Source organism: Hypanus sabinus, chromosome 2 (assembly GCF_030144855.1).
Source record: "Hypanus sabinus isolate sHypSab1 chromosome 2, sHypSab1.hap1, whole genome shotgun sequence".
NCBI lineage: Eukaryota > Metazoa > Chordata > Chondrichthyes > Myliobatiformes > Dasyatidae > Hypanus > Hypanus sabinus.
Window position 1 is genome coordinate 98,583,378 of NC_082707.1, and position 26,393 is coordinate 98,609,770.

The window sequence follows — 26,393 nt, forward strand, 5'->3', positions numbered from 1 at the left end:
TGAGGTTTCCACCTCCTTCAAAAAGACATCTGTTGTGTAAGTGCCCAAGAAGAGCATGGTGACTACTGTCTTGGACTTGAATCACCCATAATTAATTGCTATACACACATGACTGCATGGCCAAGCACAGCTTCAATGCCATATATAAATTCACCGACTGTTGTCGGACGAATACCGTGTGATGTGCCGGTGTATGTGAACGAGATACTGATGTCAGCTGGTTGAGTAGTGCCACAACAACAATCCTTTAGTGTTAGTAAAACTAAGTAAATAATTGTTGACTACAGGAAGAAATTTATACCAGCATCTTTAGTTTCATTGAATGTTAACGACGTTTGCCATGTCACAAACACGCTAACAAATTTCTACAGATGTACTGTTGAAATTATCCTGATTGGTTTCATCATGGCCTGGTACAAATCAAATCTGCAGGAACACAGCCAGCTGCAGACAGTACTGGGCTTGACCAAATACATTACTGGCACATTGTTTCCCGTGATAGCTAGTGGCTACATGAGGTCCTACCTCAAGAAGGCAACATATGTTATTGAAGATTTCCACCACCTGGGCATGCCATCTCACAGTTACCTGGAGGTACAGAAGCCTGAAGTCCCATAATAGAAGTTCCAAGATCAGCGATTTCCCTTCAACCGTTAAATTCTTGAATAAACCTTCACATTTCTAATCAAGATCTCAGCAACACTATGACCACTTTGCACAACGAATTTTGTCTTTTTTTCCTAATTGTGTTCCTGTGTAATTTTGTGTGTAATGTTTGTTCTATACAAAATTATAATATAAACGTATATTATAATTATAATATAAATGCTTTTCTTATGACTATTGTCTGATGCTACGTGCAAATAAGTTTTCATTAGACCTATGTATGCATGTATTTGTTTACTCTCATATGCATAATTTTTAACTTGATTTACCTTCCATATACTCAAAATTCAAGTATATACAGTGTCTTGAAAAACTATTCTGCTCCCACAACTGTTTTCACATTTTACTGTCTCATTTTGTAAATTTAAAACCTATTTCAAACCTATTGAGGTAAGATTTTTTGAACTAATTATGTATCAGGTCAAATCAAAATAAAACTTCCAAATCCTGTCAATAATTTACTAAAAATTTAAAAACCAAAATTGAGTCCAGATTTTGTAACTACTACACTAACTCTCCTCAGGTACAATATACGTACTACCTTACGAACTCACCCAATTTATTGATACAGAAAATTGGAGAATCACCTGTTTTCATAAGATTCACAAATTCGTACCTCTTCACTCTAAGGTCTAACAGTCTGATAGATTTTCAGAGGTCAAAATGAAGGCTAAAGAGCATTCAAGATGAGTCAGGAATGATTAATAGAGAAGCACAAATCTGGAGAAGGGAACAAAGCCATGGAACATCTCTCAGAGCTCAGTGCAGTCCATTGTGAAACCGTGGAAAGTAAGTGAAATCACGGCAACACTGCCTCGATCAGGTTGTTTCTGTAAACTTAGTTGCTGGAGAAGAATGGCACTTGTAAGCAAGGCTAGTAACACACAAAATGCTGGAGGAACTCAGCAGGCCAGGCAGCATCTATGGAAAAGAGTACAGTCGACGTTTCAGGTCGAGACCCTTCAGCAGAACTCTTCTCGTGTTTATAAGAGAGGCTACTCTGAGTGAGCTAAAGAAGTCGGTGACTGCAACTGGAGATGAAGTTCATGGCTCCACAATTCCTAAGACTTTGTACAAAAAGCATATTTAAGCAAGAGTGGCAAAGAAGAAGTCCTGGTTTAAAAATAAGCATATCCTTGCCCATAAAGACTTTGCAAAGCATCACTTAAGATACTGTACAGATGTGGAAGAAGGTCTTGTGGTCAGATGAGACTAAAGTGGAACTTTTGGGTTTCAACACTAAGTGTTATGTGTGGCATAAATCATCAGCCAGGTGTCACAATCCCTACTGTAAAGTACGGTGAAAGTAGCATCGAGCTGTGGGGACGCTTTTCAGCAGCAGGGTCTGGAAATCTGATCAGGATTGATGGGAGATGAATGCAGAGAGATCTGGATAAAAACCTGCTAGCCTCTGCCAGAAAGCTTAAGCTGCAGAGGAAGTCCGTCTTTCAGCAGGACAATGAGCCAAAGCGCACTGCCAGATCAACCATGGACTGGTATCAAATGAAGAAAATTGATGTCCTTGAGAGGCCCAGTCCTGACCTTAACCCAACTGAACATCACTGGCAAGACCTCAAATTGCTGTCTACTGCTGCTCCCCATCTAATCAAGCACAGCTTGAGCAATTTTACAAGGAGGTATGGACAAATCTTGCTCCATCATGCTGTGTAAAGCTAATAGAGACTTATCCAAAAAGACTACTGGCTGTAATAGCTGTGAGAGATGGTTCAACTAAGCACTGAGCAAAGGGGAATGAACACTTTTGAACTGCTGACACCTTTGCTTTTGAATTTTTAGTTTTTCATGGTTTATAATTTTCCCTTTTTTTGGGCTCTACTGTGGGAATGAAAAGAGCATGTGACTCAAATAAAAAATCTTGGTTAAATTGATGAAAATTCCTGGGTTGTAATACTCATTCATGTGTACAAAGAATTGAGACTGAATGCCTTTACAAGGCACTGTATATGCTTGCTGTGTTTCAGTGATTTAGTGTATGGCAGGGTTCCCCAATTAGTTTTCCACAAGGGCCAAATTATATCAAGGGTGCCAAACCAAGGGCCAAAACTTCCAGGGCTTTGTTTTCATTGTGCCAGTAAGTTGTTTTATGGGCAGATGTTGTTGTTGCTGCTATTACCATTATTATTATTATTAGTAGTAGTTGTTGTTGTTGTTGTTGTTGCTGCTATTATTATTATTATTGCCTGGGTTTCTCAAAGCCTGTGTTGTGGATCACACAAGAAAAAAATTAAGTCCAAAACCAACCATTTAATTATGACTCCAGCTATCACAACTGTCAGCTGTCACATTGAGAACTCATCTGGGACTTAAAATACACACACAGACACACCTTCTGATGTCAGGCCTGTATTCTGTTGTGGCAATCCTGAGGCACTGGCCAAGATGTGCATTGGAGAGTCTGTTTCTGACCTAGTTCTTGATAGAGTTCATTGAAGAAGATGATGACTCACATATGTACGTGAAGGGGAACGGTGTGAGTAGGAGCATTGCAGTAGCTCTCGTGTTTTTTTTAAAAACATTTTTAATTAGTTTTTCAAAACGTTTTACAAATTTTAAACCCCAAATCCCAATGAGGAACATTAAAACTGCAAAATTAAGCATACAATAACAATATGCTACAAAGGAAGAGAATTTAGCAAAAAAAAGCACTTAAATTAAAGACAAGTAAGCTTAGTGTCCTCCCCAAACCCCACAACACAAGAAAAAACAACAGCAACTTCAGACCAACCACAACACAATATAGAGAGGATAAGTCAGGACAGCCAAACTCCCAGACTGTGAATACACTCAGCAACAGAGGGTAATAATGCCTTCTACCAGAAAAAAAAGGAGCTGAAAGCAAGGGACCGAAAAGAAAAAAAAACCCTAGTCAAGAGGAAGGTTATGAAAGTACTCGATAAAAGGTCCCCAGACCTTATGGAACTTTAGATCCAAATTGAGAACTGAATAATGAATTTTTTCGAGGTCCAAACAGGCCATGATGTCGTTAAGCCATTGAGCATGAATGGGCGGGGCAACATCTCTCCATCTGAGGAGGATCAAGCGTCTAGCCAGGAGAGAGGCAAAGGATAATATTCGGCATTTGGTCGGACCCAGACATAAATCTGTCTTGCCCCAAAAACCGAACAGAGCAATTAAGGGGTTTGGTTGAGAATACACGATAACGTAGTGAAGACATCTTTCCAGAATTTCTCCAAGCTAGGACAGAAGCAGTACATATGGATGAGAGAGGCCACACCCCTCTTGCATTTATCACAGAGCGGACTAACGCTAGGGTAGAATCGAGATAGTTTAGATTTAGACAAATGGGCTCTATGAACAATCTTAAACTGTAAAAGGCAGTGGTGAGCACAAAGAGAGGTTGAGTTAACCGATTTGAGAACTGAATCCCAGCTCTCCTCAGATATTTAAATCCTGCTCCCAGGCCATTTTGATTTTATCCATGGGGGCCCGTCGTAAGGCTGCTTGTTTATCTCAGATGATTGATATTAAGCCTTTACCTAGTGGATTCATGGAAAGAAATAGGTCCATATCATTTTTCGCAGGCATTTCAGGAAAGTTAGGAATTAAAGGAGCAATAAAGTGTCGGATTTGGAGATATCTGAAAAAATGAGCATTGGGCAGATTGAACTTAACAGAGAGCTGCTGAAAAGAAGCGAAGCGATTATCAATGAAAAGATCTTCAAGATGTCTAATGCCCTTCCTATACCAAACCTGGAATGCTGAATAGTATGTAGTAGGTAAAAAAAGGTGATTATGAGCAATAGGGCTGGAAACGGAAAACCCCTGGAAACCATAGCATTTCCTGATCTGAGCCCATATACGCAAAGTGTGTCTAACAAGAGGATTAGCTATTGATCTGGGCAGACTACTAGGGAGTGCAGAGCCAAGAAGTGCAGAGATAGATAATTCTTTAGTGGAGCTCAGCTCCATCGCCACCCAGTTAGGGCACTCGGGTTGGCCATGGAAGAAAGACCAGAAGGTAGCACAACGTATATTAGCTGCCCAATAATATAAACGAAAGTTAGGTAAAGCCATCTTTTTTAGATTTTTGGAGATGGATTTTATTAATTCTAGAGTGCTTATTCTGCCACAGATATGACAAAATAATAGAGAGTCTAAGGAATCAAAAAAAGATTTAGGAATAAAAATTTGGGATAGATTGAAATAGGTATAAAAATTTGGGGAGAACGTACATTTTAACAACATTAATACGACCTACCAAAGACATAGATAGAGGTGACCATTGTACCAAACTCTGTTTTATAGCATATGAAAGATTGGCAAAGTTTTCACGAAAGAGATCTTTAAACTTCCTTGTGACTGTAATTCCAAGATAAGTAAATTGATTATGGACTACTTTAAAAGGGAGATCATGAAATGTTAGTTCTTGTGCTTCTTTATTAATTGGGAGAAGTTCACTCTTATGTAAATTAAGTTTATAGCCAGAGATCTGGCTAAGCTGGTCAAGAAGTGAAAACATTAGAGGTAAGGATGTAGACGGACTTGAGAGAAAGAGTAATAAATCATCAGCATAGAGAGAAACTTTAGGCTCAACACCCCCTCTCCAAATCCCAGTCAATTCAGGGCAGTTTCGAAATGCTATTGCCAGAGGTTCCATAGCCAAATCAAAGAGAAAGGGACTTAAGGGGCATCCCTGGCGGGTGCCACGTTTGAGATTAAATACTTGGGATTTCTGAAAATTGGTTAAAACAGAGGCAGTAGGACACAGGTACAGCAATTGGATCTAAGAGATGAAACTTTGGCCAAGGTCATATTTTTGTAAAACTGCAAAAAGGTAGTTCCACTCTATACGATCAAATGCTTTCTCCGCATCGAGGGAAATAACACATTCAGGAATCCCAGTTGGAGGTGAGTATAAGATGTTAAATAAACGCCGAATGTTAAAAAAAGGGAAACGGTTTTTAATAAAGCCTATTTGGTCATCAGAGATAATGGAGGGAATGACGGTTTCTAATCTATGAGCCAAAACTTTAGCAAAGATCTTTACATCAACATTGAGCAGAGAGATCGGCCTATACGAAGAACACTCTGTTGGGTCTTTGCCCTTTTTTAAAAGAAGAATAATAGATGCCTCACTGAAAGAGGGTGGCAATTTGCCGTAATTAAACGAGTCAGATAATACTGAAAGTAACTGAGGAGAAAGAAGAGAAGAGAATGATTTATAAAATTCTACAGGGAACCCATCAGGTCCAGGAGATTTCCCTGAGGACAGTGCAGAAATTGCAGTAGATATTTCTTCTAATGACATAGGTGCATTGAGTTTGGCTTTGAAATCAGATGAAAGTGAGGGGATATTCAGATTCTGTAAAAATTGATCAACAGGGATATTGTCATTCAGAGATTCAGAGGAATAAAGCCGAGAGTAAAAATTTTTAAATACGTCATTAATTTCTAAATGATCTGATGTAAAGTCTCCGTTCTCCTTCCGGATCTTTGTAATATGTTGTTTGGCTTTGGAACGCCTCAGCTGATTGGCTAGGAATTTACCAGACTTATCCCCATGAATGTAAAAGCGACTCTTGCTTTCGAGAAGTTGGCGTTCGACAGGTTGAGTGGACAGAAGGTTAAATTTAGTTTGGAGTTCAACACGCTTCTTGTATAATTCAGGGTTCTTAGTTTGGGCATATATTTGATCCAATTCTTTAATCTGGTTAATGAGGTCTAATCGATCTGCACGGGATCTTCTGTTGAGATTTGCTGTGTAAGAGGTTATTTGCCTCCTCAGATATGCTTTCATGGCATCCCAGACAATTTGGGATGGCACTTCAGGTGATGTATTAGTGTTAAAATAAAAGGTTATCTGATCCTTAATAAATTTTAAAAAATCATCATCCGATAGTAAAGTTGAATCAAACCGCCAGTTTTTATTCCTCTGAGGGAGACCAGGCAAATTCAGAGAGAGAGTAATTGGGGCATGGTCAGAGATCAGTATACTCTGATAGTTACAAGAGTGGGCAAATGGAATAAGTTGGTTATCGAGTAAGAAATAATCAATTCTAGTGAAGGTATGGTGAACATGTGAGAAAAAAGAATAATTCTCTCCGTAGGATGGAGGAAACACCATATATCAGAGATACCATAATTAGAGAGAAACGATTGGATAGCTAAGGCAGATTTAGTAGGTGGTCTAGTAACAGAGGACGATCGATCCAAATTAGGATCAAACCAACAATTGAAGTCACCACCCAGAATAAGAGAGTATGAGTTTAAGTCTGGTAGTGAGGAAAAAAACCGTTCAAAAAAATTAACATCATCAAAATTGGGGGCATACAGGTTTGCTAGTGCAACTTTAGTGTTACGTAGTTTGCCAGAAACAAGAATAAAATGGCCATTTATATCAGATATTTTATTATGGAGTTCAAAAGGAATATTTGAGTTAACAAGAATGGAGACTCCCCTAGCTTTAGCGGTAAAGGATGAATGAAAATGCTGACCCGCCCACTTTGACAAAAGCCGGGAGTTATCAGAACAACGAATATGAGCTTATTGAAGGAAAGCAATGTCAGCTTTGAGTTGTTTGATATGTGAGAATACCTTCCTCCTTTTAACAGGGTGATTCAATCCCTTTACATTCCAGCTCACGAATTTAAGTGCACTAGCCATTATCGATTACTAATACATAAAAGGCAGAAGGCATATAAAAAGTCAAGCAGTACAATAGCAGTCTGGGAGCAGAGATGTAAACATAGATTCGTAAAATCAACACATATACATGTCCTGAGCAATAAAGAGATATAATATATACAGTGAGTGATGTTGGAGCTAGAAAACCCACCCCATCCACACAACCCAAAACTAGACGGCTACCAAAACAAGTAGCTAGCTCTACCAAAAAAATTAACCCAAATACAACTTCTAGATCTGTGTCATTAACAGCAGTTCTGTGTAAATACTATAATAAATAGTAACTAATTTATGCACTAAAAAACATAACTACAGATTAGAACACCTTCTGCAGGAATATAAAACTTAATACAAAGAAAATCGGAAGAGGACCAAAACCAACCTGCCAGCGAAAAAATTATAGAAGAATGAAGTAAGAGAAAGGAAAAAAAAGGATTAAAAAAGGAGAGGAAGGGGAAAATTATAAATTCAAGACGAGTATTTATCAACCATTTACAGAGAAGAGAGAAAAAATTCAGAAATTAGAAAAAAGGGGTGAAGAAAAGAAAAAAGTATAATAAAATAAATAAATATAAAAAGAAGGAAAAATAGATCGGCAATTAAACTGTGAACCAACAAACAGGAAGGCCTTCACTGAAGACTTCAAACCTCCAAAACAAGTTAAAGTCAGTTGTAGAACTCTGTAGATAAAGTTGTACAACAATAAAAGATAGATTTCACACACACCAAATCCAGGGAGAGATTGTCAACAACCCTTAGAGTTTCGATGAATAATGTCTGAATGATTCAAGTAAAGTCTGAGTCCAGAAAAAGTAATTTTACTATGAGAAGTACTTATCCACCATTTTAGGCGGTCTGATCGGGTTCCGAAGATGGCTGGATAGCCGGAAGACTTGCCACAAATGCTTCAGCTTCCTTGGCTGACTTAAACCATTTGTATTTCCCAGTGTTAAGTTTGATTTGTAGATCAGCAGGGGAACGAAGCGAGGGTTTAAAACCACGATTGAAAAGCACTTTCATTGCACCTTTAAACTCAGCGCGCATCTTTAAGGTCTGGGGTGCAAAATCTTCCACAAAGCGAATGGTTGTATCCTGGAAAATAAAAGAACATCTGCGACATGCCTCTACGATCAGACGGTCTTTTACCTGGTATTGATGGAAGCACAAGATTCTGGTCGCGGGCGGTTGCCCAGAATTCCAGCAGGAACATGGACCCGGTGTGCCCATTCGAGCTCAGGCGGGTTTGGAAGCAAATCTTTCCTGAATATCTCACAGAGAAACTCGGCGAAAAACTTCACTGTTGATCCCTGTTCGGTGGCCTCTGGCAATCCAAGAACTCTAAGATTGCAGCGTCTGATGCGATTTTCGAGATCCACCGTTTTGAAAAGGAGTTTGTTACACTTTTCCTCCAAGCTGGAACAGAGAGTCTCCAAGTATCGAACACGACTTTCTAAATCTTCAGAAGTCGAATCGATGGGAGATAAGTGTTGGGCATGTTTGCCCACCTTGTTGTTGATTTGATCAATCTTGTCCTCCAACTGTTTGAAAGCGGTTTTGAATTCCTTTAAAATTTCGTCTCGGAGCTGACTGAGCGCAGCCAGGAGCCAGGAGCGTCTGAGAGAGCCGGAGCTTCCTTTCTCCCGGATTTAGAGCTCTTGCTAGACATTGTAAGTTAGATGTGTTCACAGGCAAGTAAGAGGTACTGAAAAAGTTCCCGACTAAGGTTTAAAAAATGGAGACATTTAGTGCAAAGATAGCGACAGTAACGGAACAAAAGTTCGGAGCAATCGCCATCTTACCAGAAGTCCAGCTCTCATGTTTTTGAATTGAGCTTGGGGAACCACATTGATCCAGAAGTCACTCACCCCAACGTCCTTGTGTTGTGCTTTGAGCAAATCAGATGTTCCCACTTCCAAGACCTCCATCTGAAGAGTTGCCTCATCTATGGAAGGCACCAGCCTTTTAGCAAACACAAAGTACACTGCAGATGCTGTGGTCAAATCAACACGTACAAACAAGCTGGATGAACTCAGCAGGTTGGGCAGCATCTGTTGAAAGGAGCAGTCAATGTTTCGGTCTGAAGAAGGTTCCTGATGAAGTGTCTTGGCCCGAAACGTTGACTGCTCCTTTCAACGGATGTTGCCCGACCTGCTGAGTTCATCCAGCTTGTTTGTACATGTTAACCATCCTTTTGGCCTCTGCAGTCCACTGGCCGTCAGCCGAAACGGAGAACGGCTGTCTCAGGAAGAGGAGGATGTCATCTGAGAGTTTAGGGGAACTTTCAAACTGTTCCCTGAAGTTTTCTGTCAGGCTCGTCATGAAATCCTTCATCACTGGATCCTCTCGCATTTCATTCTTCTCACAATGCTCTCGCAGATGTGGACAGTGCAACTTTCTCTCGTGAATGTCTCTCTCCACTGGGACTTACCAACACCACGTGGAATTTTCTTTACTCAACTTCTTATTACCTTATTCGTACTTACCCCCACTGCAGTGTTCTTGATCAATCTTCTGAGCCTCCTGTCAAACCCTCAATTCTGCCAGATTCTTTGGATCGGAGAGACCCTTCAGCAGTTGCTACACACTTCTGAGTCCCCGAGACCCCCAAAACCAACAGAATTTTAGTCCAAGTTGTCACAAAAAGCACTTGGCTTTTTTCTGGATGTACCCGTAATTCTGTTAGCTCTGTGAGTGCTCCCGAGGAACTGGGAAAAGGCCTTAACCCGTCGAATCTTTTTCGCAGGTCGCTTTCCAATCCTGTTCGTGACGCCAATTTTGTCATGGTTACTTGAAATGACCTGGAGACACAGACAATTCTTCGAGAAGTTTAAACCTTTATTTGCAAACAAAGGCTGAGGCAATCAATGAACTTGTCACCGAAAGTCCACTGAGCTCCAGTGTACAGCATTCTTTATAGTAATTTCTTATCTCAGTTACATTTCAGTTTTATCAGCATACCCAATCAATTTTTAGTTGCATATCATTTATACATTAGCTAATCAATTGCTCTTGCCTAGCTCTCGGTGCGCCACCAGTATTCTTTTCCAGTTCACATCTTGGGCCTCATTCCTGGCCAAGGTTGTTTCTCAGTCAGCCTGCTTAACCTCCCTCACATTACATCTTTTGCTTGTACCATCCTGTCCGCCACTGTTATCTCTTACTAAACAAAGGCTGAGTATAATACATGGAGTACATTTCAGCTAATTAGTGCTGCTAGCTAAACAGGTGTTCTTTAACTGCCACAGTATGTAGCTAAGAGAATACAAGGTATCTAGTAAAACAATACATAGCAAAATGTGTCCAGTAAAATAATACATAGTAATATTCGGTACATAGGAGTGATTACCTAGTGTAGTAAATAGCTAGTACATAGTGGTTATATTTCAGGTACATATAGTGATTATGTCAGATATATTTCTCAATAGAATTTGCTGTCAATGCTGTATGGGGTCTCCATTACTTTTCCTGAAACCTCTGTTTCCACACTGCCCCAAACAGATGACATACCCCATGGGCATATGCGGAATCAGTTTAATTGTCTACTTTTTCACCTTCCATCATCTCACATGCTGCTGTCAAAGCCTTGAGTTCTGCTAATTGGGCGGAGCACGGTTGTGGACAAGCTTCCACTCTGATGGTCTTGAAACTTGACTGGTCCTGCTGTACCACTGAGAATCCTGCATGATTTCCATCATAATCCCTATAGCAGGAACCATCTACGAACAAAACCTTTTTATCCGAATCCTCTAGTGGCTCTGACCATAAATCTGCTCTCAGCTTGGCAAATGTCATCGTTTTCCCTACACAATCATGGGGTTCTCCTTCGCAGCTCAAAGGGACATAATTGGCTACGTTGCTGGTGGTACATTTTTGTACGGTTACATCTGGAAATGTTACAATCCGGAAATACGCTGCTATCCTGGCTGGTGTTAACACAAATTTCCCTCTATCCAGCAATTCTGCTACCTTGTGTGTGTGCAGAATCACAAGATAACCCATAGTTACAGATGATGCCTTCTCATACGCATAGTACAGTGCTGCCAATCCCTGATAATAAGGTGGATACCCCTGGGCCACCTCGTCCAGTTTTGCACTGTAGTACACTATTGGCTGCTTCGCTTTCCCTGTACCTGTCTCTTGTGTCAGCACTGCTGCGGCATAGCCTTCCCGTCGATTAGATACATACAGATGGAAAGCCTTTTCACAGTCAGGTAAAGCTAATGCCGGGGCTGACTGCAATTCCTGTTTAATAGTGTTGAAGGTTATCTCCGCCTTCTCATTCCACTGCAGGCTAGTTCTCAAATTGGTATGGCCTGCTTCTTCCTCAGTAGTGCTACAATCTCAGCATATTCTCCAATCCAGTCTGAGCTATATCCTGTCATTCCCAGAAATGTCATCATCTGCCCTACTGTCTGGGGCTTTGGAGCCTTCGTTATCGCCTCAATCTGACTCAGTCCTACTGCCTTCACACCTCTAGACACCATCCTCCGTAAGTATTCCACCTGCTGCTTGCAAAATTGCAGCTTTTTCTTAGATACTTTATGTCCTCCATATGCCAGTTTCTCTAAAAGTGTCATGGTATCCTGTTCACACTGCTCCTCACTTTCAGAGCAAACCAACAAATCATCCACATACTGTATCAGTGTACTTTCCAGCGGAATGCCATCCAAATCTGCCTTTAATGCTTGGTTTAAAAACATGAGGCGAATGCTTAAACCCTTGTGGCATTCTAGTGTAGGTGTACTGGTTGCCTCTGTATGTAAATACAAACAAATACTGACACTGTTCGGCTAGGGGAATGCTGAAGAAAGCCGAACACAAATAAATCACTGAAAAGTAGCTCGCTTTTGGCGGGATATTAGTCAGCAGTGTGTGTGGATTTGGGACCACTGCTGCCAAATCCTCCACTACTTCATTCACTGCTCGTAAGTCATGCACCAGTCTCCACTTAGACTTGTCCGCTTTTGGGACAGGCAACAGCAGAGTATTGCAGGGGCTGTTTACCCTGTTAAGTACTCCTGCCTCTAACAGTCCCTGTATTGTCGGCGCTATGCCTTCCTCTGCTTCCAGTCTTAAGGGATATTGTGGTCTCCTAGGTGGAACTGCTCCTTTCTTTAACCTTACCTCCACCGGACTGGCTATTTTTATTTTCCCTACGTCCGTGTCATGTTGCGACCACAGAATAGATGGCAACTTGTACAATATTTTATCTTTCTGCTGACCCTCTGCCTTCCCCAGCATGTGTGGCTGAGGAGTTACTTCAACTTCCTTCATTGTTCCTGTCACATCTATATTTACCCCTATCTTAATGTAGTTGTTGTCTCCGGATATCTATACCTCAGGCATAATCTTTCTCCAAACTGCTACAGTGCTTATCTGCTTTACTAGGGGTCCTAGGTCTTTAGACTGGTATCCCTCATTTACCAGCAGGGTTATGTGGGGTACAGCTTCCGGTATCCTGTACCATTCCTTCAAAAAGGTATTCCACCTGACTTGCAGGGCCGCCCCCTGCTTCCCAATTACTATGGCTTCCCCTTTGAGGTATTGTCGAATATCTGTCCTCATGTTCCATCTCCTCTCTACCTCCTTATTCTGAGTCCCATCGAAAATTACAGTACAATGTAACTCAGATTTGGGCGCTACAGCCTCAGGTAATATGGCCTGCACGCCCTGTTTCCACTTTTCCCAGGTATCCCAGATCTGATCTTCTATGTCCCCTATCCAAAAAACATTGGCTGTCTTATCTTCTTGCACTATCAATTGAGCCCCTGCTCTTTCCACACTTAACCCATTTCTGGTGCATTCTAATTTTAATTCCAGTTTCAATAAAGCATCTCTGCCTAACAAATTAATTGGAGTTCCTTTAGATACTCGTACTGGCAAAACAATTCCTTTATTTCCCATTCTCAGATGCACTGGAGCTGTGCACTGTGTCAATTGTGTTTTACCCGAGAACCCTACCGTCTTAATAAACTTTCCTGACATGGGAAGGTGAAGGGCATACTGTGGCTGTAGGTAAGTGTACGTGGCTCCAGTATCTATCATCATTGGTGTCAGTTGCCCTTCTAACATAACCTGAACAATAGGTTCCTCCTCTGCCTCCCTCGTTATCATTGGGTAATGTCCCTTCCCACTCGAGTTCTCGGGGCACCCCTAATACCTTGCATAGGGGTTTACAGGTTCGCTCGGACCCCCAGGAGCCGGCATGTGGCCAAACTGTGGCTCCCTTGCCATCGACTCCTGCTGATACGAGACGAGCCATGGTTTAAATGGGCAGTCTCTCTTCATGTGTCCAGGCTGGCTGCATCCCCAACACGATCTTTCTGCTTCTCTTTCCCCCTGTCTCCTCTCTAATCCTCTTTGCCCATAACTCCTCTGCCCCCCTCCTTGGGACTTCCAGTCCTGTCTGGGCTGATGCTTAACTCTACTCTGTCCCCAATAGGGCATCTGTGGAAATGCTCCTCCGAAGACATTTGTTATCTGGCCCTTGACCGACAGAATGACTGGTTCCTCCATCTGGTGGTGCTTCATTCACTGTAATGGCTGTACTCACACTGGTGGTGGCTGGCAGCATCTTTTTGCTTTTTTCTTTTTCACTCTTTTTCAGTTCTTCGAGTTGCATTTGCAATGGCTTTCGCTGCACCTCTTCTTGCTGCTCAGCCAGCTTTCGTTTGTCTCTCCGATATTTCTCCACCGCGTGGACTACATGATCGCTGAATGCTTGTGGGGTCAGCGACGACAGCCCAACCACTTCCTCCAATTTAGACTTGACCTGCGGAGGCATTGCGGAGACAGTGAGTTCAGAAACAAGCTATTTTCCACCTCTTGCTCAGTCTCCAGTCTCCACCTTCTCAACTGGTTTTCTACATAGGCTGCTGGGTTTTCAGTGTCTCCCAGTGGTTCCCCCTTTAAGGCTTTGGGGTCCACTCTGGGTGGATAAAGCTTCCTGAGGGCCTGCCATGCCCTCTGCCTCACTGGATCAGAACTGGTCCCATCAGTCTGTGGGCTGTCCACATTCTGTAAGCCAGCCATTTCCATCAGTTCTTTCTGCTTGGAAGATCCCATCAACCTTATCAGCAGTGCCTTCAGATCTCCCATAGCCAACAATTGTCCCGTTGTTTCCTCCTCGAAGGCTGTAATCCACTTTCCTGCCCCCTCGTGCAGACTAGGCAGAGTATCTTTCAGCCCTTCCAGGTCCTGGGATCCCCAAGGGATATACTGTACTTGTCCTGATCCCTTACCAGCAGTGGCAGCATTTCCTTCTCCCCGTTCCATGTAATCAAGCTTCCTTCCTCACTTGGTTCTTCATCTATTGCTGGCCCTATTACTACTGGCTGCCACTCATACCTTCCTGGGGTGTACTTTCTTCCTTGCTCCTTATCTCCTCTAGTCTCCTCTTTCATCTCCAATATCTGCCTCTCCGTCCTTTCTCGTGCTTCCTCCAAACTCTCGTCTCCTACCTTCCTCCAACTTCCTCTCAACTCACTCCGTTCTTGCAGTCTAGATGATTCCTGTTCTCTTCTAGTCTGTCTGTCTCTACAGTATAACCAATACTCCTCATAATCCCTCTTCTCTCTCAGCTGCTGTAGCCTTTCCACTTCTCTTTCCATCTCCCTTCTTTCCTGTTCCATCCTTATCCTTTCTCCCTCTATCTCTTTCTTAAGCACCTCTCTCACCCTCTCATATTTCCTTCTTTCCTCCTCAGGGTCCCAGACCTCTACTTCCCCCTGCAGGCTTACTGTTCCTGATATTATGGGGCATTGCTTGGGTGTTCCCTGCTCATTATAGGGAGGGGGTCTTTCTACTTCTTTCAGATCCGGGTATGGAGCTGAAGCCGGGTTTCTGTTAGGTTTTCCCTCTCCCCCACCCGACTGTTTTTCCTGTTCCCTTATGCCTTTTTCGTTTATTAACAGTATCCTGCCTGTCTTTCTCAATCTCTCTCCCTCCATCCTAAAAAGTTTCAATACTTCCATCTCGGGTTCTCTCCTTTCCTCCCTTTTCTTGGACATCGTTTGGTTTATGATTTTTAATTAGTGCTTCCATCTCTTCACATAAGCTTACATCGAATGTCCCTTCTTTTGGCCATTTTGTGTGCAGGTTTTTGGTTCTTTTTTCCCATTTCTCTGAAATTGCAGTAATCTCACCTCTACTTACCGGGAATTTCTTGCACAGTATGTCTACTGCTGTTCCTTTTTCATCCGCCATGTTATTTTCTTCTTCTCTTGGGTATTATTTCTTAAAAAGTCTCACAGTTCAAATACTTCTCCGATCCTATCTTTACACCTAGCCCTACAGTTTATTCTACCAGTGTTCAAGCAATTTATCAAATTCTTCTTACCTTCTGTTCCATTCTGCCCAAGCAGCCCTCAACCTAGGGCAGTACTCACAGAGGTTTCTCTTCACTTTCCCTGCCCGTTCAGCCCTTCGCTTCGTGTGAAGCGATATCCACTGGGACTTACCAACACCACGTGGAATTTTCTTTACTCAACTTCTTATTACCTTATTCGTACTTACCCCCACTGCAGTGTTCTTGATCAATCTTCTGAGCCTCCTGTCAAACCCTCAATTCTGCCAGATTCTTTGGATCGGAGAGACCCTTCAGCAGTTGCTACACACTTCTGAGTCCCCGAGACCCCCAAAACCAACAGAATTTTAGTCCAAGTTGTCGCAAAAAGCACTTGGCTTTTTTCTGGATGTACCCGTAATTCTGTTAGCTCTGTGAGTGCTCCCGAGGAACTGGGAAAAGGCCTTAACCCGTCGAATCTTTTTCGCAGGTCGCTTTCCAATCCTGTTCGTGACGCCAATTTTGTCATGGTTACTTGAAATGACCTGGAGACACAGACAATTCTTCGAGAAGTTTAAACCTTTATTTGCAAACAAAGGCTGAGGCAATCAATGAACTTGTCACCAAAAGTCCACTGAGCTCCAGTGTACAGCATTCTTTATAGTAATTTCTTATCTCAGTTACATTTCAGTTTTATCAGCATACCCAATCAATTTTTAGTTGCATATCATTTATACATTAGCTAATCAATCGCTCTTGCCTAGCTCTCGGTGCGCCACCAGTATTCTTTTCCAGTTCACATCTTGGGCCTCATTCCTGGCCAAGGTTGTTTCTCAGTCAGCCTGCTTAACCTCCCTCACATTACATCTTCTGCTCGTACCATCCTGTCCGCCACCGTTATCTCTTACTAAACAAAGGCTGAGTATAATACATGGAGTACATTTCAGCTAATTAGTGCTGCTAGCTAAACAGGTGTTCTTTAACTGCCACAGTATGTAGCTAAGAGAATACAAGGTATCTAGTAAAACAATACATAGCAAAATTTGTCCAGTAAAATAATACATAGTAATATTCGGTACATAGGAGTGATTACCTAGTGTAGTAAATAGCTAGTACATAGTGGTTATATTTCAGGTACATATAGTGATTATGTCAGGTATATTTCTCAATATTAGCCGACAATGGCACCGCCTTTAATAGCTCCACAACCTTTTTCTTGGTTTTCTCATCATGACTTAAAACTTTGCTAACCATATCAATTGCACACGATTTAATCAACTCCGCATCAGTGAATGGTTTTTTGGCTTTGGCAAGATTCAATGACACATACAGTGATGCAGCTGTTGCGCTGTCTTGTTGATGGTTTTCCTGGTCGACTTTGCGCTTTTTCACAGAGGCCATTTTGTTCTTGGTTTAGGGTCTGTGACTTACTGTTGGTAACAATTCGCTTAGATGACAGTTTCGCTTTTAGATGTCCGGCGGGTAGCTGGTGCGTGCTGCTGTCTAGTCAGGGACGGTAGAGAGTGCGCAGTAGGTCAAGTGTATGGTGTGGGATGAGGTTAAAATAAATTAGAGCAGTGCGCACTTTATTTACATGTTACGACAGGTGCGTTCATGTAAGTGCCAATGGGCTGGCGTGATCCAGACATTTGGTTCTCGTGGTCCGGACCTGGCCTGCGGTCCGCCTATTGGGGTTGTCTGGTGTATGGGTTGTCATTTTCCAGTCTGTGGAAGATGACAACTAGTTCATTCATTATCTCTGAACTTGCAACCTTAAATCCTTGAATGCAGGTTATCAGGTCCAGGATATGCCTTTCAGATCCATTAATTCTTAGTACTAGTAATTGATGATTTCTTTCCATTCCTTATTTACCTGTGTATGTAGTTCTCCACTATTGCTGGGAAGTTTCCTGTGTCTTACTTCATGAAGGGAACTTCTCTGTATTTTCTTATTTCCCCAATACTTCTACTTGTTATAAAAGGGCCCATATTAATTCTGTTTTTGTATATCTGGAGAAATCTTTGCCTGCTTGACTTTTTTTTCAGGTTTCCCTTGCGTTCTTCCACTTAACAATGCCTTGGACCTCTGAATTTGAAACTTTTTCAGCTGTTAGCTGCTTCTGGTAGCTTTTTTGTCAATTAGATACTATTTAGCTTTAGGTCTCCATCAAGAGTTTTGACATGAAAGATTGACGGTCTCTGCCCTCATTCTCTGCCCCCTCCCCCCCAGAAATGCTGCCTGATCCACTGTTCCTCCAGATTCAAGCATCTGCAGTCTCTCATGTCTCCAGTTTTAACTTGATGGCCTTGTTTACTTTTTTTTTTTACTATGTATCTAACTTGTAAACGATATTTTTAAATTGTAGTTTCCCATTATACCAAAGATAGTGTCTCATAGCTTCATAGTTTGTTTTGTTCAGATTTAGGACTGGATAAAAATGAGAAATAATTTTAGTATAAGTTTTAAAGTTCTAATCACTTTGTTCCCTTGGCTGCATGATTGCTACTTACTTTGTTCTTGTATTTAATGTAGCACAGAATCTGTTCAGTCTGTCGAGCTGCTGCCAGTTCCTAGCCAGACAAGCATTTCTCTACCCTTGTAATCTTTCACAAGCCCAACAAGTCCTTTTGATTCTTTATTCTGCTTGCCTACATCACAGGTAATTTAATGTAGCTAATTAATGATTCAGCACATTGCTGTGGGAAATAACGGGAACAGCTGGGAGAGAGATGCTACATAGTCAGAGGGAGAATGTGCAAACAGCAGATGACACTACCAGAAGGGGGGTCGGGTCAAATTCTGAGACAACAGCACTAACTGCTACACACTGTGCTTCCTTATGACTATATTGCTAGCAAGTGACTGCTGCAGAAGAAGTTGCAGGTTGGTGGACAATAGTTTTGGTGGTTTGTATTGAAATGTACGGTTGGAATGTGTGGCATGCTCCTTATTGTGGTATGAGCTATATGTTCCAAACTTGTCAAAATTACAGGCATACTTTATTGATCCCGAGGGAAATTGGGTTTCGTTACAGCCGCAGCAACCAAGAATAGTGAAAAAATATGGCAATATAAAACCATAAATAATTAAATAAAATAAGTTAATCATGCCGTGGAAATAAGCCCAGGACCAGCCTATTGGCACAGGGTGTCTGACACTCCGAGGGAGGAGTTGTAAAGTTTGAAGGCCACAGGTAGGAATGACTTGCTATGACACTCAGTGTTACATCTCGGTGGAATGAGTCTCTGGCTGAACGTACTCCTGTGCCTAACCAGTACATTATGGAGTGGATGGGAGACATTGTCCAAGATGGCATGCAACTTGGACAGCATCCTCTTTTCAGACACCACCATCAGAGTCCAGTTCCACACCCACAACATCACTGGCCTTACGGATGAGTTTTTTGATTCTGTTGGTGTCTGCTACCCTCAGCCTGCTGCCCCAGCACAGAACAGCAAACATGATAGCACTGGCCACCACAGCCTCGTAGAACATCCTCAGCATCGTCTGGCAGATGTTAAAGGACATCAGTCTCCTCAGGAAATAGAGACAGCTCCGACCCTTCTTGTAGACAGCCTCAGTGTTCTTTGACCAGTCCAGTTTGTCCATTCGTATCCCCAGGTATTTGTAATCCTCCACCATGTCCACACTGACCCCTTGGATGGAAACAGGGGTCACCGGTGCCTTATCCCCCCTCAGGTCCACCACCAGCTCCTTAGTCTTTTTCACATTAAGCTGCAGATGATTCTGCTCGCACCATGTGACAAAGTTTCCCTGTACTCAGCCTCATCTCCCTTGCTGATGCATCCAACTATGGCAGAGTCATCAGAAAACTTCTGAAGATGGCAAGACTCTGTGTTGTAGCTGAAGTCCGAGGTGTAGATGGTGAAGAGAAAGGGAGACAGTACAGTCCCCTGTGGAGCCCCAGTGCTGTTGACCACTCTGTCTGACACACAGTGTTGCAAGCGCATGTACTGTGGTCTGCCAGTCAGGTAATCAATAATCCACCTGCATCACTGTCAGCTTCTCAGCCAGCAGAGCAGGGCGGATGGTCTTGAACGCACTGGGTTGGATTTTGAGGATACTCGTTCTGCTTATTCTGAAACATACAGCATTACACTTTTAAATTTTATGTAATTGTGCCTGTGCTGCCAACAAATCAGACTTGATTTGGTAAGATTTGCTTGTATTACCTGATGTATGGGCTAAGGATTTGCAACTGAATATTTCCATACAATAATATTTGACTTAGAAAGTTGCATTTAGCTGATTAAGAGTCAGCAAAAGAACAAACCCTTTCTGGAGCAGGCAAGCTAGAATAATTGCAGTTAACAACACACACAGAATGCTGGTGGAACAGCAGGCTAGGCAGCATCTATAGGGAGAAGCGCTGTCGATGTTTCAGGCCGAGACCCTTTGTCAGGACTAACCGAAAGGAAAGGTAGAGATTTGAAAGTAGTGGGGGGGAGGGGGAAATGCAAAATGATAGGAGAAGACCGGAGGGGGTGGGATGAAGCTAAGAGCTGGAAAGGTGATTGGCGAAAGTGATACAGAGCTGGAGAAGGGAAAGAATCATGGGACGGGAGGCCTCAGGAGAAAGAAAGAGGGGGGGGGGGAGAAGCACCAGAGGGATATGGAGAACAGGCAAACAACTAAATATGTCAGGGATGGGGTAAGAAGGGGAGGAGGGGCATTAACAGAAATTAGAGAAGTCAGTGTTCATGCCATCAGGTTGGAGGCTACCCAGCCGGTATATAAGGTGTTGTTCCTCCAACCTGAGTCTGGATTCATTTTGACAATAGAGGGGGCCATGGATAGACATATCAGAATGGGAATGGGACGTGGAATTAAAATGTGTGGCCACTGGGAGATCCTGCTTTTTCTGGTGGACCGAGCGTAGGTGTTCCATGAAACGGTCTCCCAGTCTGCGTCGGGTCTCACCAATATATAAAAGGCCACACCGGGAGCACCGGATGCAGTATACCACACCAGCCGACTCACAGGTGAAGTGTCGCCTCACCTGGAAGGACTGTCTGGGGCCCTGAATGGCGGTGAGGGAGGAAGTGTAAGGGCAGGTGTAGCACTTGTTCCATTTACAAGGATAAATGCCAGGAATGATATCGGTGGGAAGGGATGGGGGGGACGTGTGGACAAGGGAGTCGCGTAGGGAGTGATCCCTGCAGAAAGCAGAAGTGGGGGGGGGGAGAGAAAAATGTGTTTGGTAGTGGGATCCCGTTGGAGGTGGCGGAAGTTATGGAGAATTATACGTTGGACCTGGAGGCTGGTGGGGTGGTAGGTGAGGACAAGGGGAACCCTATCCTGAGTGGGGTGGCGGGTGGATGGGGTGAGGGCAGATGTGCGGGAAATGGGAGAGATGCGTTTGAGAGCAGAGTTGATGGTGGATGAAGGGAAGCCCCTTTGTTTAAAAAAGGAAGACATTGCAGTTAACCTGTTTTAAAAACAAAAGCACACAATATAGGAGAATTTATCACTGAAGCTATGGAGGGAAGCAGGGCTTTGCATTTCAACTGCATGCTTCAAAGGAGTTGAGATGACTTGCATAGGATTTGAATATCTTCAGCCAAGTTATAATTGAAGATTTGAGAAAGTGACTTTCTAACAATACATTTCCAGAAGGAACTTGTTTAGTTTGGAATACAAATGTGAAGTACAATGGTACAGTTTGCAGCTCCTTATTTGCAGATGGTCCATGATACCTTACACATTTCCTGATTGTTGTCCTTTGTGGCACTGAATATTGTCATGTTGCAATGACAGAGGTGACTAAAAGAACGTACCCGATTTCGGGCGAGTCTTGCACCTTGATGTAGAAACTCCTGTCTTAGCACCTGTTTTTGTTTACTAATTGTACTGAATTTTAGTATTGGAACAAGCCAATAAGGTTTTTTCGCCTAGTTAAGTAATTTGTATTATTTTAACTGTCTCTGACCAATACTATTGCACTCAGTAATAGTGAAATGAATTAGCTAACTTGACCTTAAATGAGGTGGCTTGGAATCATGACTGTTGGCCAACTTTTATTTTTTGGGAGGTGGCTGGAATGCACAGAATGGTGCTGTGAGGTATGCAAGCGATCATAATTTTATTGGTTGGTTCTACTGTACTAACAGCAGACACTATCAGTACAATATTATGGTGCTGTAAATGTATTTTCACTCAAAATTATAAACTTTTGTGATTCATTAAGTGTTGTATGCAGATTGGGATGGCAAATGTAAAGAATTTCAAGTATGTAATTACATTTTTTTCCTACTTGCCACATCATGAATCATTGGCTTTTTGTGTTGGATAAGGGACTTGCCCCTCCAACCTGAGAGTCCACAAGATTTTGGTATTTTGCCAAAGTTGTGTTGTAGGTGCATCTGACTGAGGTCTCCAGTGACCAGCAACAGTAATAATCAGCCATTCACAATGAAGAATTGCCACACACAACACCCTAGAAGTAACAAGCAGATTTTAATCATTCAATTTGTTTTTTCACATTTCTCCCAATCAAGATAAAGATTAAGAAATATAAATGAGATTTGGATAGAAGTTGTAATAATCAAACAGAACATACAGCACTATTTAGAAAAAAAATCCTCTTCTCAAAGGCGGCTTTATACAGTGAAAGCAGTAGATAAAAAGATGATAAGCCAAAAAACACGAGCAGAATTGGGCTATTTTGGCCCATTGAAGTCTGCTGCACAGTTCCATCTTGGCTGGCTTGTTATTCATCTCAACCTCATTTTTCTACCTTCTCCCCATAACCTTCAATACCCTTACTAATTTAGAACTTATCAACCTCAGATTTAAATATACCAAAGGATCCTGTTTTCTATAGTTGTCTGCCAATGAATTCCACAGATTCACCACCCTCTGGCTAAAGAGATCCTTCTGTTCTGAGGCTGTGCTTTCTGGTCCTAGACTCAGCCACTATACAAACCATTCTCTTGACTTTTGCTGTATCCAGGTCTTTCAATATTCATTAGTTTTCAATGAGATTCTCCCCTCATTCATCTAAACTCCAGTGTGTACAGGCTAGGAGCCATCAGACTCCAACATCCGGCATGAAGAACACACAGCGGCCATTTACTACACTAGGTACAGCAAAAAAAAGGGAACATTAACAAAAACTTACCCACAGCCAACAAAGGGCACTCTCACCACTGGCCTACTCCCAACAATGGCTGCCTTGCCTGTCCCTTCAGCATTTTTCAAACAAGTGTTACTGACCTGTGAGAAACCTCCTCGTTGCGCTCTGCTCCTATATCCTATGGTCTTATCACTACTAATGTTTACACAATCTCTTCAGCTACCTCTTTCAGAACCCTCTGGGGTGTAGTCCGTCTGGTCCATGTGACATCTACCTCCAGACCGTTCGGCAATTAATGTTCTGATGAGCTTCTTTGGGCCAATGCTTTAACAGTGCAGGTTGTGGAGACTTCTGCTGTCATAGATGATAGCCTCTGGGTTTCACCATTTATGCATGCAGCAGAGTTAAAGAACATTTTACTCTAATGGTAGGTGTTAAGTTTTGCCATCATTATAATAATGTGTCAGTGAGTTCATTGTTCAGTGAGTTCGTACAAGTGTGTATTTTCAGGCATGGCTAAGGTTATGTTGCATGCAATTCCACGTATAATGTTTGTACATTTTCAACATTTCATGGTACATGCAATACCATAAAGCACTAATAGGACAAAATTACATCAGATCATATGCTGTCCTCGAAATGGATAATGGAAAATCGACATTTCATTTTCATTTTTTTATTTTGAATTTGCTTTTTAGTTCATTCCATGTTTTCTTTTCATTTAGATTTGGCTTGAACCTGCAAAACCTATTGTGAAACAAGTGCAAAGTAAGTCTTTTCACTCATTTTCCATTCTTCATGTCGGCTGCAATCTTTCATCATGTCCATTTTATATGTGATTTGTTCATTTTGTGTTCTAACTTGGCTAATAGTGTCGGTCACAAAATTGTCTTGCAACAAATTATGTTAAACGTGCCAGGGTTTAAGCATAAAGTTTTGCAGATGACATGTAACCTCATAACGTTTTTCTGATATCAAAGGTTCAAAGTACATTTTTTATTAGTCTGCATGCAGTATACAAACTCGAGATTTGTCTTCCCACAGACAGGCATGAAACAAAAAAGGAACGCTTTTAAAGAAAAACATCAAATCCTCAACATGCAAAGAAACAAAATTATGCAAATATCAAGAAAGATTTTAAAAAAAGTGAAAACAAAATGCAAAATACTAAATCACAAAGGCATGGAAAGGGTCCAGGCATATTTAGTTCAGACATGAGGAAATCTGCAGATGCTGGAAATTGGAACAACACACACACAAAATGCTAGTGGAACACAGCAGGCCAGGCAGCCTCTATAGGAGAAGCGCTGTCAACGTTTCGGGCTGAGACTGAAATGTCCTGACGAAGGGTCTCGGCCTGAAATGTTGACATTGCTTCTCCTATAGATGCTGCCTGGCCTGCTGTGTTCCACCAGCATTTTGTGGATATTTAGTTCAGCTCAGTTTAGTTTGTTCCAGCACCATATCTCTTGCAGCACTAGTTCACCTCGATCAAAATTGTACAAAACAGTAACTAAAAAAGGAGAGACCAGGAACAGATTATAACGTGATCTATAGAGTTCAGTCCACAAACCGCATTGATTAAACCTTGTCCAAATCATTGCCACATGTCCATAGTCTTTATAGATTCTGGTTAATCTTGCTTGGTCATTGGTCTAGATTTTGGGTTTCTTAGGAAAGGGAAACCAGTAGATATTTTGTAGCAATCAAGCAAGCAACAAATCCAATTTTAAGTCTGAAGTGTACAGCCTCAATGACAGCAGTACTAAGCAATGTTTTACACCATATGAATGCATTAGTCATCTTGGGATACACCAGACAGACACGGCAAAATAGTCCACCCAGAAGGTGAGTTCAGCACCTGGTAGTATTGGGAAGGCTTCCATTGCACCAGGAGCCAAGGATGTTGGGGAGGATTTCAGGTAAGACTGAAGCACTGAGGTTTAGGGGCTTCTGCCTCAAAGCAAGACTGCTGTATCAGGGAGACATGAGGGACTGCTGTGCACTATGTTTCACAGAGATCTAATTGGTTCCCAGTTCTCTGGAAATGATGCATGCTTTGAGAGGGAAAACAATGGTACACCTGTATGAATCCCCATAGCATCCAGTGACCCTGTGATCTCCGTGTCAGAGGCCAATGTCAGAACATTCTGAGCGAAACCTTAAAGCATCAGCCCTGGCAACATACCTGATCGAGTGCTGGAAGCTTGTGCAGTCTAATTGGCTGGAGTGTTCAGGACATCAACTTCTAGCTTCTGTGGTCTGAGTTTCCTGCTTTACAATGACATCAATTGTACTAATGCCTGAGAAGAGCAGGATGACTGCCTGAATGACTAGCATCTGAGAGCACTTGCGTCCATTATGATCAAGTACTTGAAGAGGCTAATGATGGCTTGAATCAACCCCTGGGCCTGGACCCATTTCAAATCACTTTTTTGATCTGTAAGTCTACAACAGAGGCTGTCTTGTTACCTCTTCGCTCTGCAAAGAAGCATCTGGGTAACAGGGACACTTGTGTCAGACTTGTTCAGTAACACTTAGCATTCTATGCCATCATCCCTTCAACACACCATCAAGATTTAATACCTGTGCCACTGAGTTTCTCTCTGCACCTCTGCAATTGGATCCTTTACTTCCACACTGGGAGACAATGGTCAGATCACAGACCAGAAACCTGTCTCCTCGCTGATCTTGGGCACACCTCAAGGCTGCATGTTTAGCCCCTTGCTACATTCTCTCTTTTACCAATGGTGGTGTACTGAACATAGCTCCAACACCATTTATACCTTTGCTGATGGCACCACTTGTTGACAGACTCATTGTCGAGTGGTGTCATAATAACAACTTTGCTGTTAATATCAGTAAAACCAAGGAACTGATTTGTGGACCAGGAAGAGGGAGGTCAGTGAAAATGTAGCAGTCTAACTTCAAGTTGTAGATAGCAATAACATTAATTCTAATTTAAAACAGAAAGTTAAGAAATTGCAAAGTGAAATTTATGATATTTATACTTTGGAAAAACTCAAAGAAATTTTCTTTACTTGAGACAAAAGAATTATGAAGTAGGTGGTAAATCAGCATATCAGTTATGTAAACAACAAGCAGATAATACAATTTACAAAATAAAGAATCCAAAGACAAAGCTGGTGGAGAGCACAATAAGGAAAATTCAAGAGAGTTTTGAAACATATTATTGAGAACTGTACTCTCAACCCCGGGCCTTAAATGAGCCCTATATAGACACTACACTGAATTCTTTAGATCTACCCAAACTCACAGATTTACAAAACAAATGCCTATTAGAGCCAGTAACTGTCAAAGAACTGAACGTGGCCATCTCTAGATTAAAGACTTGAAAGTCTCCAGGCTCTGATGGGTTTACCTCAGAGTGGTACAAATCACTGAAGTCACAGTTAGTCCCATTGCTATTTAACACCTTTAATTGGATATTACAGTGAGGAGAAATTTCACCTTCCTGGAGAGAAGCGATTATTTCAGTTATTCCTAAAGAGGGTAAAGATAAACTAGAATGTGGCAATTACCAGCCAGTCAGCATTCTTAATTTGGATTACAAATTATTTACATCTATATTAGTGCGCAGACTGGGAAAGTTTTTACCTGGCCTCATCCACTTAGACCAGACTGGATTTATTCAACAAAGACAAACTCAGGACAACATA

At 42.0% G+C, this 26,393-nt stretch overlaps 1 protein-coding gene across 4 annotated transcripts in view; it reads left to right on the top strand.

Moving 5' to 3' along the window:
- farp2 (FERM, RhoGEF and pleckstrin domain protein 2) overlaps positions 1-26,393 on the top strand; it is a 242,812-nt gene that overhangs the window by 53,677 nt on the left and 162,742 nt on the right. For all 4 annotated transcript variants that reach the window (XR_009508090.1, XR_009508099.1, XM_059951181.1 and 1 more), the window contains exon 4: positions 23,439-23,481. Coding sequence is in view for 2 of the 4 variants with exons in the window: in XM_059951181.1 (XP_059807164.1) it covers positions 23,439-23,481 (43 nt within the window). In the remaining 2 variants the exon portion in view is untranslated. The remainder of the gene's footprint in view (positions 1-23,438; positions 23,482-26,393) is intronic.